The 20,228-nt window shown below is 37.4% G+C and overlaps 1 protein-coding gene across 2 annotated transcripts in view; it reads right to left on the reverse strand.

Annotated features, from left to right (window-relative positions):
* LSAMP (limbic system associated membrane protein) overlaps nucleotides 1–20,228 on the reverse strand; it is a 636,464-nt gene that overhangs the window by 277,688 nt on the left and 338,548 nt on the right. For both annotated transcript variants that reach the window (XM_004036098.5, XM_004036099.5), the window contains exon 2: nucleotides 6,383–6,615. In XM_004036098.5, the coding sequence (XP_004036146.1) occupies nucleotides 6,383–6,615 (233 nt within the window). The remainder of the gene's footprint in view (nucleotides 1–6,382; nucleotides 6,616–20,228) is intronic.

Consider the following 20,228-nt stretch of genomic DNA (forward strand, 5'->3'; position numbering starts at 1 on the left):
AGCATATTTGAAAGGGTAGATATCCTTATTTTAATACTTAAGATTAAATATCTATGTAAAAACCAGATCATGTGTGAATAGCCACATATGATATTGCATAAAGCCAAGTAAAAATAACTTGCCATAGACCGGATGTAGTTACAATATTTAGCAGAGGCTGATACAATAAGAAATAAATCTCTACCTCCACATCTTCCTAATAACTCTCAAAATTCTCCCCATAAGGCATTAAAATCTTCACGGATTCAATGATTCAAGATTTAAGTATAGGTGAATATTAGTTAATCTCTGTCTTCAAGTAACTTTCTTTTTCTTTCATGAAGTCTATATTTTCATACTGAGCCAACTCTCATGCCACTATTGGTACTAAGATAACTTTTTCTCTTTTTCCTTATTTTCTCTCCTTTGAAGAAGGAAGGACAAAAGCAGTTTAGATTAGAAAGTATGTGGATGTATATATAGGTTATATAATTTAATAACTAAAAGATGGACTACAGGTATATAAAAAGGGTTTGGAGATAGTAATTAATTATGCTTCGATGGGATTGGTTTAGATAAAACTTGAAATCCTTTCTACAGGGAAGAATATCAAGTTAAAACTGCATGAGGCAATATTGCTAACCATCTTAACTAAAAAGTTTCAGTTCTTCCCTTTCATTAGCTGTCTGGTTGCTGATGTGAATAGTGAAGTCTTTCAAGTCTGAACCTGACCTATTAACAGCCAATCAAGAGGCTGTTGTCTGAAAAATTAAGCTGAAGAGTAGAAAAATTAGTAGACTTCAGCATATAAAATTCAAATGAGAAAATTCCAGTTAATCACTAAGATTCTCAATAATCAACAAAATTCACACTAAGAACAAATCTAAGACTTCCAATTCTTATTTTATTAGAATGCCTTAAAATTTAAAAAGGAGCTATAGGCTAAACTTTTGAATAAAATTTTATAGGCAATGTATAATTGTTGAAAGAATAATCAATGCAACATGATGTTTATTAAGAAAGGGAAGGAAGAAGGATGGGAGTGAAGGAAGAAAGAAGAAAGTAACAGAAGGAAAGGAGCGATTCTGAGAGAAAAATGAGATACCGTCCAGGAGTTCTGGGTAACAGATTTTGGTCAGCATTTGGAATGGTTAACAGAATTGCAAAACGTGCTTCTAAAAATTTAAATCCTAGAAACAATAAGCTCTAGACTAATCACTAAAAATGTAAATTGGGGGCCGGGGAGGTGGCTCATGCCTGTAATCCCAGCACTTTGGGAGGCCGAGGCGGGTGGATCACAAGGTCAAGAGATGGAGACCATCCTGGCCAACATGATGAAACCTCATCTCTACTAAAAATTAGGCAGGCATGATGGCACGCGCCTGTAGTCCCAGCTACTTGGGAGGCTGAGGCAGGAGAACTGCTTGAACCTGGGAAGCAGAGGTTGCAGTGAGCCAAGACGGTGCCACTGCACTCTAGCCTGGCGACAGAGCGAGACTCTGGCTCAAAAAAAAAAAAAAAAAAGAGGTTGGGTTTCCTAATATTTAAGTTTTCAATTATTAAATTTAAAGGGCATCTAGAGACATTACAATTTTAAGCCATTTTAGATTTATATATATTCTAGGATTAATGAGATATAGGAAATGAGACTTTTTAAATGTGGAGATTTTAAAAAACACACACCAAACATGTCGGTCTTATAAGGAGTTCCACTCTCATATTTTTTCACAATTATATTATTTTATATAACATAATTATGCAATCCTGGCAACTAATGGATAAAGTCCGACAAGCCATGTGTGTGATTTGAATCACAGTGCTGAGAAAAATGTATGGGATTCTATTTAGTACGATAGTGAAATTTAAATCTTTATTTAGAAATAGATTTTAAAACTTCAAAATGTTAAAAAAAATTATCTCCAATTTTAGTATTTGCAGATTAGGCCATTTTGAAAACAACATTAGCCAAATTAGAACAGCATAAAAATGGGAGCAAAAGATCCAACATAAAAATGACCACTCTATTATTGGTACCAACTTAACAATTAGGCAGTACGTAAATTGAAAATACGATAAAAGATGCGTTGTAAAATATGGTGAATGGGATATTTAAAAATAAGATTCTCGTTTTAAAAATGTTGTCATGTGAGGATTTCCTTTGTATTCATACACACATGAAGGTTTTTAATGTAACATTTAAAACAAATACCCTAGTTTTTGGAGCCAGTATTCCCGGGGCTCAAGCACATGAGATTAATCTATGTTTTTGATGAGTCTACAGATATTTTATATGATTTACTATTATAAGGCTCTAGTACCTGCTCTGTAGAGTTTTATATATAATTTGATTCAATGTCATACAAGAAAATGAACAAGCAGGGATGGTAAATCCCTCTCACTGATTGCTTAGATCCTTAGAGTAGTAGCTCTTGATTTTTATGTGTGTGCATCTGAATCACCTGCAGAGCACAATGATTCAGAAGTTTAGTTCCCATTTTTATAAATTCTGATTCCATTGTTCTGGATGTGGTTCTCTGGAATCTGCATTTTGACAAGCATAGTAAGCCAAAATGTTGACTTTGCTTCAGCCTATACAAGAATCACATCTAGAAATGCTAGTTTAAGAAGCTCTCTATGGTAGAATTCTGCAAATGTTCATTGCAGCACTGTTCACAATAGCAAAAACATGGAATCAACCTAAGTGCCTATCAATGACAGACTGGATAAAGAAAATGTGGTATATATACACCATGAAATATTATGCAGCCATAAAAAAGAACAAGATCATGTCTTTTGCAGGAACGTAGGTGGGGCTGTAGGCTATCATCCCTAGTAAACTAATGCAGGAACAGAAAACCAAATACCACAGGTTCTCACTTATAAGTGAGAGCTAAATCAGAAGAACTTATGAACACAAAGAAGGAAACAACAGACACTGGGGTTTATTTGAGGGTGGAGGGTGGGAGGAGAGAGAGGATAAGAAAAGATAACTATTGGGTACTGAGCTTAATACCTGAGTGATGTAACCCTATGTACAACAAACCCCTCTGATGTGATTATCTATGTACCTCCAAACCTAAAATAATTTTTTTAAAAAAGAAGCTCTCTAGAATCCTAAGGAAGTAAAGCTGAAGACTAGATGCTAAGGAAAAGGACAGCTGAAAAAAATGGGCTAGAGGGACCCAAAATAAAAACTGAAGGAGCCTACTGCAAAGATAATAGGCAACGAGTGAAAGTGTCTGTTAGATTCTGGGTAGCACCTTAGGACAGGAGTGAGTTTTATGGAAATACTGGAGCACCAGCAACATCATGGTATTTGTCATCATCATCAACAGCATTGTTATCAACATCATCATCAACCTACTGGGTGAGAAAACATGATCTCCAGACACTGGACTAGAGGTTTACATAGATCATCTAATTTAGTCCTTACAATAAATTTAGGAGGACTTAAAATATTAGTTTTATGTATATTTTTCATATGACAAAACTGAGCCTTAGAGAAATTAAGTGGTTTACCCCCAAAGTGTATTTAAATAGCAAGAATGAAAACAGATTTGAATCAAGCAATGCAACTCTGCAGAGCCCACCTTCTAAACTGCTATTCTTTGGTGATATCTCATAGCACCTTTGAGCTCAGGTTGGCCTCACCATTGTGTAAGGAAAAGGAATACAGTATTTACATAATGATTAGTTGAACTGAATTTGCAGAAACCATGGAGGATGATCACGGCAGGACATAAAAAATCAAAAGTGTCTTAGAGTCTAAAGAAAGGTGCTGTGAGGTTAGGGAAAAGGGAGATGTCAGCCATTCCTAGAGTTAATATCTTTGATGTGGTGAAAACAATAGAGAGCTGAAGAACGGAATAGAAATAAATGGGAACAGTGTGAATGGATGGAACCTCTGATGGGCACAAGGCTGAATGCCCCAAGGGGAAGTGATTCAGCCATCTGGTGCTTGAGATCAAATTATCTAATATGTATGTAATTGTCCAAAAATTCCCCTTGGCGACTCAGGCTCAAGGAGGATACCATGCTTTCTTTATCCCCCTTGTAAGTACAAGCTTTGTTGTTGATTTTTTCTGTCAAAACAAATACAATAGTATCTTGAATCAGACAAACATGGGTTTGAAACCCTGTCCTAAGCCTACAGAAAGCCTCTGGCAGACTCCTTCCTGTCTCTGAACTTCAAGCTTTTGCATATATATAAAATAAAGTGAGAAACATCTACCTAAAAGTAATATTATTAGAATTAAATGAGATAGTAGATAAACAGGACTTGGCACTTCTCCATCCCTTAAGTTAAATTTAATTTCATTTGCACTGCCATGTCAGGAAGGTACATGCAGTATCTAACATAATTTTAGTTCTAACCCTTGTGAGATGGTCATGTTTGTAGATTAAGAGTACAAAGGTAAATAAGAAAAAAAAAAAAAGAGGAACATTGGGCATTTGGTGCTAAGAGCTCAGACTTAAATATAAATTATTAACTATGAATCCTTAAATTAGTCTTTAAAATCATGGCAAAAAAAAAAAAAACCAAAAAAACAAAAAACTCCATTCCAGTGGAAAGTGCTTTAGATTTACAGATCTGCTTGGCACTCAACTGTTCCCTGAACTGTCTTGTGACCTTGAGCAAGTAACCTAAATTTAATGAACTTCTATTTGCTTATCTAGAAACCAAGGGATATAGTGCTCAGATTGTCAGATTTATTCAGTACAGGATAATACACAATTTCTAGTTACGGTCTCTAGTGGCTTTTTAGTGACATCAAAGTCCATAAAGCTACTAAAATTGTGTAGAAATATCACAATATAATCAATCAGTTTTTTTCAAGCATAACCCATTATAAAGAAATATATGAATAAACAATCTTACATCAGAAATCAAAGAAGAAAAATCATGAGATAATCTGAATAACTGGTCAGTAGGTAAAATCTGTTCTAAGTGATCCTAAGTAAACTAGTTATCTCTCCTCCTTCTGCCATTGAATTTAGTAGAATTTTGTCTTATGTTTTGATGTGTGTGTGTGTGTGTGTGTGTGTGTGTGTGTGTGTGAATAAATGTGTGCTTGTATTTGTTTTGAGGGAGTTGGTAAATTAACCCATTGGCATATTTACATATTTCTAGTTATGTTTACAAATTTAAATAGGTTGCCTAAGATCCATACCCTGGTGTCTTTCTTGTAATGGAGCTTAAGTACTCTCTACTAAGCTACAAGAAAAGCATCCTATGCTTTGACTGTGATTGGAACTTTGCAAGCTAGTAGACATGCCTTTACAAGCAATAAAATGAAGCTGTCAGCCATTGCAAATGGACCAAAATAGAGGCCACACGACTAAAGCACCCCTGCACCAGGCAGTCTCTGATGTATTTTATTCCAGTTTCAATCTATTAATCAGAGGAGTTGGGAGAGCAATAATTTAAACACTACAATAATCAATTCCATAACACATTAATAGAAGCTACAGTTAAACTTTTCCATACCACTGACTGCATTGGAACCTTGACAGGAGCCCTAGGGCCATGCCTAATTTGCATTAAATTTACATAGAATTATAAATCAAGAATACATGAACACAGCCCTAATGTTTGTTAGTGCTTAGATCTTTCCTGATAGATACATTGAAACTGCTGGTGGTTGGACTTCACTTGCAATAAAATTGTGCAGCTGATCAGCTTTGTTCTCATTCTGCAATTATGGCGAAAGAAACCCAATTGAGCAACAGTTTGGGGATATGTGAGTGCCATTTAAGGTTTTTATCCTGTAAAACTATGACTCAGATGTGCCCTTAGAACCCCCAATCTAGAAGCAAATTGTCCCCAATTACTTTGCAGATCTTTGTCCCTGGATTTCATCACCAGTAACTTGTCATTAAGTAGAGATACAAACTACATAGAAACCTGAACAGCTGAAAAAATAAAAAGTCCTCTGGAAAATTTTATTTTTTCAGAAGAACGTTGCTATCACAAAAAAGATAATTAGTGCTAATCTTCAGGGTGAGGACAGATAAACCCAAACTTTCTTAAACTCAGCAAAGCATCTGGTACCTAATAGGGTGGAAAAGTGTACTTCATATGGCTCTAGGCATTCTGTGTGTTCTGGTATCCCTGATTTACATTGTTCCAACAGCTGTGGCTTTTGCCGTGTGTTTTCACACTCAGGGCTAGGTGAAAACATACTCACCAATGTTACTGGCTCTCAGTAACAGGAGTACACTCTCTATATTGTTTTTGGTCCTCTCATTTTAAGTGTCTTTTTAGACAGAAAATCGATACTTAAGTCCAATAGTATCTTTGGGAATATTTCTTTTCAGGAAGGATTCTGCAAATATTTTGTACATTATTATTCTGCAACTCCCACCTCTTTCTTACCACCCTTCTATCCCACACTTTCCTTACCTTGTACGATCAAGTAAACTTGGGAGGTCTTGGGCTCATGCTGTGTCTGAACTGAGCAAGTGTAGGAACCCTCATCATAGACATCCACCTTCTGGATTCGGAGGCTGTATTCCAGAGAATGGCGTTTCTCCAGCTCAACCCGTGGGTCCAGAGACCACTTGTCATGTCCAGCAAAAATGATGCCAGAACGGTTCAACCAGGCCACCTTTGAGTTCTTGTCTTCTACAACGCACCTGACAGAGCAGAGTAACAATATTAGTGCCTTAACAACAACTATTTCTGCGTTTCTTCTCTAGGTGATCAGACTCAACAAGTCTAAACAAGGAAAATAATTATATGCAGAATGAATTATTGCCATGCCATTCTTGGAGTCCTTAGAATTTTCACTATTTCATTTAAGATCTAATTACCATCCAGTGGATGGATGTCATTATATTAGACTCAGTTCAGCAATAAACAATCTGAGTATGAGTAATGAAGGCAAAGTTAAATTAGTATTGACTTCCCATTATCTTCTTCTTGTTTAGGAAAAGGCCACTCACTCAGAACTCCGTCTGTTTAAGTAATTTTGAGAATTATACAATTGATATCATAGCACTTTTACTCCATTTTGAACTGTGTTTACTCTTTTATAAGTATTTCCTATAGTATTGTGTAATGATAGATTAAAGTTATACTCCACCATTATAGGAATTAGACTAGACTTCTGAGTTTACTTCTAATCTTTGCAAGTTTGGAATGCCACTTCCAGGAGTAAAAATTGTGTGAGCAGATCCAAGCATAAGGGGATAGGTGTTATGACAAGGAAATCAAAGCAAACATCATCTGGCATAAGTTTGGTTCCAGCTGCTGAAGGCAGAAGCTTGTTTGGTGGCAAGTTAGGTTGCTACCAGCATTTCTAGTCAGACTAAATGCAGGCAATCTTTAACAAAGATGAAGAGGCCAATTTTGTAGTTTATAGACCAATAGATCAAAAAGGGTAAAGGAATAACGCTTAATTGAATTACTGCTTTAAAAAACTTAAAAGGGTCTCTTTCTGAAATTTGAAAGGGGCAAAGAACATGCATTAGTGAAGGAGGGCTAAATACATTTTTGGTGAGTATGTTTTTCTCCTTCAGTTCCAGCAAGAGTCTTGCAATGGAAAAATCTAGCAGAAAACAAAAACAAAAAAACCTTCTGTCTGCATCCCTGTGGCAAGATTTATGTCTGCCCCATAGGGAGATGTCCCAAACCCTGTTCACAGCTGCAAAGCCAGCTGCTCAACACTCTGGAGCAGGAGGGAATGAACAGAAAGAGCCACGAGCACCACAGCAGGACTATCAAGACACCCTGTTCCCCTGTATTTTCTAAGCCAAGTAAAATCCAGTTTTTCTCTCAGGTCAAAACAACTAAACATAGACAGAAAATTGATGCATAACCCATAGGCTGTCCCACATGGGAATATAAAGGCCAACTGTGTCTCTTACAAGAAAGATAAAAGCTAAGTCTTTTTAAATACTCCATTTATATAATAAATGGTATAATACAAAGACCTCCGTATCCTATTAATTTTAAATGAATTGTATATGTTATTTAGAGGGAGATTTTTTTTTTTTTTTGAGACAGGTCTTGTTCGGTCACCAAGACTGGGGAGCAGTGGCCTGATCATAGCTCACTGCAGCCTCAAACTACTGGGCTCAAGCAATCCTCCTGCCTCGGCCTCCTAAGTAGCTAGGATGATAGGTGCATGCCACCAGGACTAGCTAATTAAAAAAAAAAAAAATAGAGATGGGGTCTTGCTGTGTTGTCCAGGCTAGCCTCAAGTGATCTTCCCAACTTCGCCTCCCTAAGCACTGGGATTATAGTCATGAGCCACCATGCCTGACCCTAGAGTAAGAATTTGACTTAATAAGTTGGGTGCCAAGATACACAGGTCTTACTTTTCTTCTTTACCTATTTGTTTTCATAAACATAACTAGATTTAGGTATCATTTAATATCTCCATTTCCCAGTATGTGCTTCTCTGCCATGCATATATTATTGAGTATAATTTATGTGTTTAATAATTTAGAGGCCTTTTATCATGAGCACCAAGCTAACTTCATGAATGCTTGCTGCCTCATTCCAGACTCAGTTTTACTTTTGCTGTTCTCCTCTCTTGTGGCATCATTTCTCTGTTCTTGGTGATGTTTGCAGCATCTCTGAATTTAATATCATTGATGAATTAATTAATAGGATGTTTGGTGTCTTACTCTAGACCATTATGAAATTGTTGAATGTAGATTTACCATGTTTTTTCTATTCTAGTAAGAAGGATAGAAATTTACCTGTGTAAATGTGTTTTAAATCTTCTATCATTTTTCCCTGTGTATGTTTCTCACCTGCACAGTGTAACACAAGAATGGCCAGATTTGCTACATTATAGATGTATTCTGAATGCCTCTTAGCCCCAAATATGGCTCCAATCTCTTCACTTTAAAAGAAAAAATACCATATAATATAGCTTACCTAAATATGGCCTGTGAATCCAATAAAAACAGCAAATTTTTACCTTATTCATTTGGATACCACCAATAACTAATCTAGGATAAAATAGGCATTTGATAAATGCCTGTCCTGTGAACTAACTGGGTCACACATGCAGATACACGACATTTGGTAACCTATATTCCACGTCCCCATCCCAAGTCCTATAGCATCCACAAATAAATTGGACAGATTTCCTTAACAACATAAGGTAAAGTTTATAAGTTGGGTCTTTATGGTCCTTTGACATTTTAGCAATTTTCATTTATGGAAAAGTTAAAGTCATACGGATCATTATTCCAAATTATTCTTTGAGGGTGTTCAGCTCTATCTTACCTAAAGAAGTAATTGACCATTTCAGCAAAATTGCCAGATGCATAAAAGTGCATCTAATGAAACAATGTATTATGTGGAAATTTTGTTATGACAATTTACATAGCACCTTATTTTTGATCTGGGTTTTATCCGTATTTATTTTTAAAATTCGTCTTTTACTGACAAACAAGTGAATAGTATATTAGAATACACACATACTTTTTTTTGTTTTGTTTTGTTTTTGAGACGGAGTCTCGCTCTGTCGCCCAGGCTAGAGTGCAGTGGTGCGATCTCAGCTTACTGCAAGCTCTGCCTCCCAGGTTCACGCCATTCTCCTGCCTCAGCCTCCCGAGTAGCTGGCACTACAGGCGCCTGCCACCACGCCCGGCTAATTTTTTGTATTTTTAGCAGAGACGGGGTTTCAGCATGTTAGCCAGGATGGTCTCAATCTCCTGACCTCGTGATCCGCCCACCTCGGTCTCCCAAAGTGCTGGGATTACAGGCGTGAGCCACCGTGCCCGGCCTAGAATACACATATACTTTTTACTAACTCAGATGGTTAGCCAAACTCCAAGCACCAGAACACAATACAGTATAGTGTTTTTAAAAAGGAAACCATTTCAAGGAGAAATTTGTTTAAAATAAATATATCTCAATGGAAAATAAATAAATAAAAATAAAACAAAAAGGAAACCACTTCTCCAGATCTTTCAGGGTTCCTTTTTATGTACTCAGTAGTTGCAAAATAAATGTATTAGCTCTATAAACTGGAAAATAATCCTTCTACAATGTGACTAAAACTTTCTTAATAAAAAATGAGTAAAGGAATAATGCAATTTCAGAACTAAATATTTTCTTAATTTTAAAATCTTAATTTAAGGTGGCACCTATTTTTTTAATCATAAAAAGTACACATTAAAAAAATGGTAGGACCAGGCACAGTGGCGCATGCCTGTAATCCCAGCTCTTTGGGAGGTTGGAGGCAGGAAAATCACTTGAACTCAGGAGTTCAAGGCTACAGTGAGCTATGATCACATCACTGCACTCCAGCCTGGCCAGAGTGAGACCTTGTCTAAAAAAGAAAAAAAAGAAAGAGAAAGAAAAGAAAATATAGTAAACCAAAATCAGTAGTTTCAATTTGTAGAGGTCTACGTTTATTATTAAGAAATAATAACTAGTCATACAGTGTACTGACAGACCACCTGGCTATCTGGAAATAAGAAATGCTGATATAAATACAGACCCAGGTTCCCAGCATTCACTGAATCACCAATAAGCATCATGGGCTTGCATCTCTGAGGTATGCTGGCTCAACTGTGCATTAGGCAGGCTTGTGGAGTAAATGAGAATTCTCGGGCCATGCCATTATAATATGATAATAATGAATTATCACCTACCTATAATGTTGCCACAATTTAGTTCTAAACTTTATACTTAATGATTTTGTTTCGGGGGACCTGCCCCGGAAAATCACGTAGGTTCTTTTCTATTTTCCTAAGCGTCGGCTGGCTTGAGAAATAAAAGGACAGAGTACAAAAGAGAGAAATTTTAAAGCTGGGTGTCTGGGGGAGACACCACACGTTGGTAGGATCCGTGATGCCCCACAAGCCACAAAAACCAGCAAGTTTTTATTATTATGGATTTTCAAAAGGGGAGGGAGTGTGTGAATAGGTGTGGGCGACAGACATCAAGTACTTAACAGAGTAATAGAATATCATAAGGCAAGTGGAGGCAGGGCGAGATCACAGGACCACAGGACCGAGGTGAAATTAAAATTGCTAATGAAGTTTCGGGCACCATTGTCATTGATAACATCTTATCAGGAGACAGGGTTTTGAGATCAACCGGTCTGACCAAAATTTATTAGGCGGGAATTTCCTCTTCCTAATAAGCCTGGGAGCACTATGGGAGACTGGAGTCTATCTCACCTCTGCAATCTCGACCATAAGAGACAGGTACGCCCCTGGGGGGCCAGTTCAGAGACCTACCCCTAGGTGCGCATTCTCTTTCTCAGGGACGTTCCATGCTGAGAAAAAGAATTCAGTGATATTTCTCCCATTTGCTTTTGAAAGAAGAGAAATATGGCTCTGTTCTGCCCAGCTCACCGGTGGCCAGAGTTTAAGGTTATCTCTCGTATTCCCTGAACAATTGCTGTTATCCTGTTCTTTTTTCAAGGTGCCCACATTTCATATTGCTCAAACACACATGCTGTACAGTTTGTGCCGTTAATGCAATTATTACAGGGTCCTGAGGCGACACACATCCTTCTCGGCTGACAGGACTAAGAGACTAAAGTAAAGACAGGCATAGGAAATCACAAGGGTATTGACTGGGGAAGTGATAAGTGTCCATGAAATCTTCGCAATTTATGTTTAGAGATTTCAGTAAAGACAGGCATAAGAAATTACAAAAGTATGAATTTGGGGAACTAATAAATGTCCATAAAATCTTCACAATCCACGTTCTTCTGTCATGGCTTCAGCCGGTCCCTCCGTTTGGGGTCCCTGACTTCCCGCAACAATTTTATCTCTAGAATCAACCTGGGCTAAAGCAGGAAGATAAAGAGATGTATTTCAAAAACCTGTTAGTGTTATGTGTTGTTTTAATAGAATGTTGTCTTGAGGAACACATGATGTTGCAAATAATTCCCAGGTTTAGAAAGAACTGGACCCTAATGACAATGGGTGTTAGTGCCACGAGGAGAGGATCAGAGAATATCCTTCCGCTTTGGGTGGGTTTTATGGAAGGCAGCTGAGGACATGGACATATGCTATAAAGTGCCACCTCTTCAGAAAATCTTCTCTCATCAGTGTAACCTTCTTAAAACTTCCTTTTTATGACCTTATCATACTCCACTTTGCATTAGAGTTATTTGCACTCATCTTTTCTCATAAGCTTATTAAGACAGTGACCTTCTTGTAATTCACCTCTGGAGCCCTCACTGAGCCTAAATACCATGTGCATAAATACCATGTGCATAGTAGATACTTGCTGAAATGTGGAATAAACAAGCTGAATTTAATTTAACAAATTGCATTAGGTCAATTATAAAATATTCATTAATTATCTAATAGGTACAGTAAAGATGGATAACTATTTTAATATTTCTTAAGAAATAATTAAAGTTATTAGGTATAAAGGGAAATTTAAAGAGAATTATTGAGTGTGGTATTAAAATGAAAGTAAAGGAGAGAAAAAAATGTGTTCCTGTGTCCACTATGAAGAAATATCATCTCTAGGAACTAAATGATCTATATTGCATGTGAAAAACTGTGAAAAAAAAGTATAACATCTTAAATAACTGATTAGGAGGTTGCTCACGTTAATCCTGAATCCTCGAATATCAGATGGGTTACCTACTGGAACTGCAAATCTATGATTTTTAAAAAATCATCTCTTAAAAAAATAGGAAAGGTAAGCACACAAATTTTTATCTTCCCTGTTTAGTATATTTGATTCCATAAAACTGTCACAAAAAATCAGTGCACCCATACAAATCTTAAGCATTGAATTTCTTCAAACACTTTACATCAAGTCTATTATGCAGACTTATACAAACAGGTACATTGACAATTCTAGTAACATTGCACAAGAGTGGGGGTTATACTGCTTAAAAAATGAATATAACTGGAGGTAGAAAAGAAATGCTAAAATCAGTTTGTACCAACAGATTACTTAATAGCATATGTACTGACAAGATATCTATGATGTAATTGATACATATCTACCAAATATTAAGCCTGTTCAATTGCTGCTGGACACATTTCATATTTAACAAGCATTAATGGCTGTTAAAAAACATACCAACTTAGGATTCAAATTTGTCCAGACTTAGCCTTGCATAAATTTCCTTCTTTTCTCAAGAGTATAATCTGGTATTTATTCACTGATAACAAATAAATATATTTTATGTAATCTGCACCAGTTATCTATACTCATATTTATACATTGCAGAGTCTGGGAGCAGTGTAACTGGATGGGTAAGAGAAATCTATTTGTTTCTTAAGAAAGAACAGTTAGATAAGTGGTTCCAAAGTGAAGGCAATTTGTGCCCCTAGATGACACTGGCAATATCTGGAGACATTTTTTGGTTGTCACAACTAGGGAGGGGGTGTTGCTATTGGTTTCTAGTAGGGAGAGGCCAGGGGTGTTGCTAAACATCCTACAATGCCGTGGACAGCCCCCAATCACAAAGATGTATCTTATCCAAAATGTTGACAGGATCGAGGTTGAAATACCCAGATATAGACGTCTGTCTCTTGGTTTACACATCCAGAAGCATAGGACAAACATCTAAAGTGCAGTAGTGTGTTTTCATAGGCTTATGCTTTTTAATTTATACCTACTTAATTGTCAGCAGCAAAGTTCATGACAAAGGCACAGCAATGAGGCCTAGTGAGGCTCTGGTTATAAGTCGATAGTTAATGACTATAAGTTAATCATGCCCCTTTTGTTGTTTTATTTTAGTTTCATAATCATAAAATAATGTAATCATTTCATAACATCCAAAATAGGTAAAGGAGAATCATTTGGAGAAAAATTGATTTTTTTTTTTAAGAAAATTAGTCTTTGTTCATCAGAAAACTTTTTCATTGACCTTTATTATTTTTCACATTTGTGAATCTCCCTCTTTTGTAAGATATGGAAAGATTCAAGATGTGGTTGGGAAGGATGTCTTCAAGAATGTTATTTTGATGCTGTTTGCCTTGTAACTTCAATCCTACAAATAAAACCCTTAGTGAATCAGCAAAACTATCATAGAATCATTTCACTCTAGAAGGAAAGATAATTGATCTGGGAAGTGATGCTATATATTCCCAGCATTAAAATGTGGAATCAGAAAAATTCTAAGCAGAGAATGGAATAAAGCATGAAAATATCCCAGATTCTCCTGAGTCAGAAGTCCTTAGTCTGGTTTTATAACATTATTTTAAGTATAATGAATTCCAACAACTATGCAAACACATCAAAAAAATAAATACCAAGTTAGTTAAAAACCAAATTTAAGGAATTTTAAATCATCAATCATTTTGAATCATCTTTGCTTCATTACCATTTTCTAAGATTAGACTCAATTAGAAATAAAAAAAGAACTGTGGGAATTCACTGCTGACACTCAGGAGCCCTGTTAGCCTTTGCTGCAACTAAAAGCTTCAGCTCCTTACCTTCCTTGCTCCTAGCTTTAGTTCTTTTCACACCTGACCTCTGGTTGGACCCCTGTCTGCTCTCTTGGTGTCGTTCTCTTGCTCTTGTGCATGTCTGTTCTCCTCATCTTCATCCCCTTGACCCAGACCCTAATCTTAGTTTGGTAATGGTTGACTTCTCTGGATTCATACCAAATTGTAGACCAGTTAACACTATGACAGCATCTACATGATCAGATTATCTCCCCTCACCCTTGCTTCTTTGCACACATTCATATACAAATGGCTACATGCACATGTGTACATGCACACACAGAAGTAGAAATGGATGTTCAGGGCAGCGTAAGAACACCGAGGTAGTAGAACACAGAGGTGGTAAACCCACAGGAACTGAATTCATGTAAATATATTACCGATCACAATGATTCAGAAATCTGTGTACTGCTGATGGAGTGCTAGTGTAAAAAACAAACAGTTTAGATCCTGAAGAGGCTCATTTTAGTTCTGGCCTTGCAGCCTATTTACTATTGGAACACAGATAAGTCTTTTAACTTTTCTGTATCTTAGTTTCTTCTTAAGTAAAATGGGGCTAACGATACCTGTTCAACCTCTTAGAACCATTCTCAGCATAGTTCTTTAAATCAAATGAGGTGACGTACATAGAAACATTTCATAAAACAAAGCAATATATATGCTTATATTCATAGTCTCTCATTGTAAAGGATAGTAGATAAAAAGAAAACAGTCATATAAGAGAGATAACTAAAGGAAAAACATTGATTTCTCTAAGTCACATTCAAAAAGTTAACCTCTTTATATTTTGCAGTGTGATGAAACCCACTAAACATGTATTATTACCCAGACTCTCAGATCAATCATGTATTTCTCTAAATGCTCAACTTTTATTAGTTATTCACATGTGCTCTACTGTGAAAGCACCCTTTCTGTGATGAGGCTACCACTTATTACAATGATCATCACCTGAAAGTGCAAAAAGTTCACGTGGCAAATGGCAAAACCCAGATAAGCTGCGCAATTTCTGGAGCAATGAAAAGGCCTCCACAGACATGCTTTTTGTCTCTTACTATCACTAAAGAACACCTTGTCCAGTCATATATGCATTGTTATATATGATACATGCATGACTACATTTCAGAATCATCTTTTTGAAGAAGCACAGATGCATATCCATGCAGATGGTAGAGGTTAAGAGAAGAGTGGATGGAAAAGAAACAGGACCACCCAATTAAGTCCTGAGTCTGTCTCAACAAACTGTCTCTTCCAGCACCATCTGTATTCCTATTGTTGTCACATCAACTGTGCCATCTCTACATTCACATAGAAGAAATAAATGGGAAAAATAAGACACAAATTCTAAAAAGAGATAAGTATTGAGACTGAGACCAGGCGAGAACTGATTTCTATCCCAGTCACAGCTGGAGTTAGAGTCAATCCCAGGAACATTTATTAGTGATTGGAAAGAGCTCTTCTAGGATCTTTCCAAGAGTCTGGATCACGTCAGAAAAATAAATCATTCTCTTCTTAATCACATCTCAACTCAAAATTCTTCCTTATTTTGTAAGTGGTGAAGTGGAAAAGTTATGGGTTCAGTAGTTTAGTAGCTTTAGGCAAGTTACTTAGCAAAGAAAGGCAGCGTGGTGGGGTGGTGATAGGTTCAGGCTACAAAGCCAATTTTCTGCTCTAAATTCTAGCTTCATCACATACTTGCTCTGTGGTTTTGGGACATTTGTTTATCCTCTCTGTGCATGTGTTTCCTAAGCTATAAAACGAAGATGATCATAGTATCTACCTTGTTTGGCACTAGTAATGTTTAAAAGGGTTTTAAAAAAAACATATAGAGCAATGCCTGGATCTAATGTGTCCAATATTTTCAAAGAGCTTCAGGGTTTTTCTTCTGCAACACAGGAGTAGTAGGTACTTCCTCAGATTGTTGTAACTATTAAACAGGATATATTTGGAGTACACAGTGAGCTCTGGAAGATCCTGATACATTTTTATTTCCATATCCTTCCATAATTCAAATTTTGGTCATTCATTATGTAGAAAACCCATTTTTGGGATCAATCCAGCAACTCCCAGGTATTGTGGCTCAATCCAATCCTTGCTTATTAATAGGCATTTTCAGGGAAACGCCCTTTTAGGGGCTTGGGCTGTCTTGCATCTGATAGCCCCTTGGTCCCCTCTGGTTAGCAATCGGCCTCTTCTAGCCCACAGAATTTAAATCAAGAGCAGGATGATGCAGCATGGTTATAGTGCAATGCTGTAAATTGAGGCTCTAATGCCATCTCTGGAACACTTTTAAAGGATTTTTGGGATACCTGTGCATAGGCAGCATAGGCCTTAATTGTCTCACCACTTTCAACCAGATCCACTTAGTTTCATACAGGGCAGAACTCATACATAGCTGTCTCTCTAGGATAGCTGAAATAGAGGCCCATGCTGTGCTTTGTGATCCCCTGAGATCTGCTGGCTGAATTGGAGTTCCTCCTGAATTGGATGAAGCATACCCTATGCTTTGAGGACTCTCAGGTTGCAACAACAAGGCCTATTCTGTCTCCTCAGTGACTGAGTGGCAATTATACGCTCACTAAACTAGCAAGAATCTACAACTTTTTTCTCTCCTTTGAACTACAAATTCTCCTCTTTCCTCCCTATACAGTTGAGAGAGGATGAGAAACAACTTTAAATTTTGCTTTTGTTTTGATTCTCCCTATGAGTCTTTGTTCTCTGTGAAAAATACCTCTCATTTGGAAAGAGAAAAAACTGCCTTTGGTTATACCTTTGAAACAGTAAAATTAGTCTTGGAATTCTGGCTCAGATTTGTAGTTAAAAACTTCACTCACTATGCAATTAAAAACAATTCCACAGCTATTTGAAGAAAATTGTGATACTTCTGCATCATTACAGATACCAAAAGCATGCTAAGTTCTAGATGGAAAAAAAATATGGTCTTTTCCATGTAGGGTTTATTCTTTATCTCATTCCAGCAGTAGGGAGAAAGAAATGCTCGCAATAAACCACAATCCACAATGCACTTAGGATGAGCATTGTGATGTATGAGGCATGGCTGTAAAGTTAGAAGACTGTTTTCCACAAGGCTCACTTGAAAACCCAGCCCCTTACTTTATAGTCTTGTCATATATGCCATTATGTAAATGTTATCATTGGAGCAGAACCACATTATAATATGACTCATCGTTACATTACATGCATTGAGACATAATTCAGATAAAATTATGCCAAGACATGACAATTAATAGATACAACATGTATGCTATAACGAAGTTAACACATAATAAGTATGTAAGCCCATGAGTAAATAAATAAGTAATGAGACTGTCTTCAGGACTACCATTAGAAAATGGCTCTACTGTCTGGTTTGCCTTCCCTGGTAGAGGTAGAGGTAAAAGAGACAAAGATAAAGGCAGGTGCATATGAAGAGCAAAAGAAGTCTTTTTTTTTTTTTCTTTTAGACACAGTTTTGCTCTTGCTGCCAAGGCTGGAGTGCAATGGTGTGATCTCAGCCCACTGCAACCTCGGCCTCCTGGGTTCAAGCAATTCTCCTGCCTCAGCCTCACAAGTAGCTGGTGTTATAGGCATGCACCACCATACCTGGCTAATTTTGTATTTTTAGGTAAGATGGGGTTTCACTATGTTGGTCAGGCTGGTCTCAAACTCTTGACCTCAGGTGATCCACCCACCTTGGCCTCCCAAAGTGCTGGGATTACAGGCATGAGCCACCACACCTGGCCAGAAGTCTTTATTTTTGAAATATATTTGTGGAAACAAATGTGAAATAGGGGACTCCAGTAGCTGCAAACTGAAGGAGATATAATCAAACAGATCTATCACACGCAAAGGAAATGTAGTGGTCTCCTCCCCCAGATGACAAGAAGCCAATAGATCACGATGGATGTGTATAAATCACAAGGAGCCCGGGCGCAGTGGCTCACGTCTGTAATCCCAGCACTTTGGGAGGCCGAGGCAGGAGGATCACCTGAGATCACGAGTTCAAGACCAGCCTGACCAACATGGAGAAACCCCATCTCTAGTTAAAAATTCAAAATTAGCCGGGCGTGGTGGCGCATGCCTGTAATCCCAGCTACTCAGGAGGCTGAGGCAGGGGAATCACTTGAACCCAGGAGGCTGTGGTTGCACTGAGCCAAGATTGCGCCATTGCAGCCTTGGCAACAAGAGCGAAACTCCGTCTCAAAAATAAATAAATAAATATATAAATAAATATAAATAAATCACAAGGACACTTCTCAAATGGAGAATTATAATCATAAGAATTTTTTATGACTTCCATGTTTGCTTTTCCATCACACACTTTCCCCCACCTCACCTCCTATTTTTTTCTATTTCCAGAATTATTTTCTTCAGCTTTGTCTTCCAAAGGACAATGGTGTGAGGAGGACTTCATCTTTGTGTAACACCCTGTGTGTGTGTTTTTCTTCTTTCTCTCACCAAAGCATTTTTTTTTCCTCCCTTTTGCTGGAGGCCTGTCTCTTTCTCTTGAACAGATCAACAATCAGGTCGTAAATGGGAGTTGGAGCCGGATGATCAAAAAGAACTTTAGAAAAATGGGAATAAAAGCAAGAGCTGATGAGTTCGAAATGAAAGCCCATCTGGGAGAGCTCTTCTAATGAACTCAGCCTACTCAAACTGTACAAAGAAAGCTGAAGAATGATTGCAACTGCAATCTCCAACCTACATAAAGCACTAACGCTGGTAAGGTGATGAAAGTGAAGGGAGGTAACTGGTATCTGGATTTGGAAGAGAGAAGTCAAAGGCCATCACCCCCTTGTACTACTGCATTCACCATATAAGTTCCTTCGGAAATTTCACAGCCAGTCTGAATTAGAGAGAGAGCTGCAGATGCTTCAGGATGAAGGCCACACTCTGAATTCTACGAAGAACCCTATGATTCAAAAGTACCATCTCTTTAGCCTCAGAGCAGTTGTATACCAACTTCTCTCTTGCTCTGTCCCTGGGCTAGTATGGCTTTGAAATTATGTTAAAGAAGAGGCATTTTCCCTCACAAAGACTCCCAAAATATGACTATTAAGTGAAAGAACAGGTAGAGGGAGGGAAAGAGCTGAATCTAAGTGGAGATTAATAAAGTGTTGTTTTGAAATTGTTCCTTTATTTTTCCTGGGTTAATTATCGCCATTTAGTCACGACTTCTTGACACAGCACCAGAAATTTTGTTTGAAATCTTAATATTCTGCAGAAAACTGACCTGACTACCAGCAGGAATTATATTGACTAATTAATAATGTCCAGTCTCCCTCAAGGATAAGTCACCTTTGTCTGGCTCTATCACGGCCACTCTTAGAATGATGGTGATGGTCCACTGATTGTCACATCCAATGAATTTATCTGAAGTATTTGTCCTATGTAACCTCTTCAAAGCTTTCAGCACCAGTCACCACCCAGTCTTCATTTTCTTGTTTCTCTTCCTAACTCTCTCACAATTTCTCAATTTCCATAATTGTCTCCTCTTTCTCCATGCACACTTTTATACATTGTTTTTCTCCAGGATTGTACTTTCCTCCTGACCTCACAGAGCACTCCTAATACAGTGTTGGTTTTATTTACATTTAATATAATTGAAATCTGAAATGATATACTCAGCTGCTCCATGTAGATATTTGAGGGTACCTCAAATTCAACATGTCCTGAGCTGAAACTCATCATCTCCCACTTTACTCTGGTTCTTCTTCTAAATTCCCTGTTATCAGTTAATGGAACTCTAATTCATCTATAAATTTAAGCTGGTATCCACAGAATTATTCTTTTTGTGGGGGTGGGGGGTGGGGTACAGAGTCTCACTCTGTTGCTCAGGCTGGCTTGCAATG

This window comes from Gorilla gorilla, chromosome 2 (genome assembly GCF_029281585.2).
Source record: "Gorilla gorilla gorilla isolate KB3781 chromosome 2, NHGRI_mGorGor1-v2.1_pri, whole genome shotgun sequence".
NCBI lineage: Eukaryota > Metazoa > Chordata > Mammalia > Primates > Hominidae > Gorilla > Gorilla gorilla.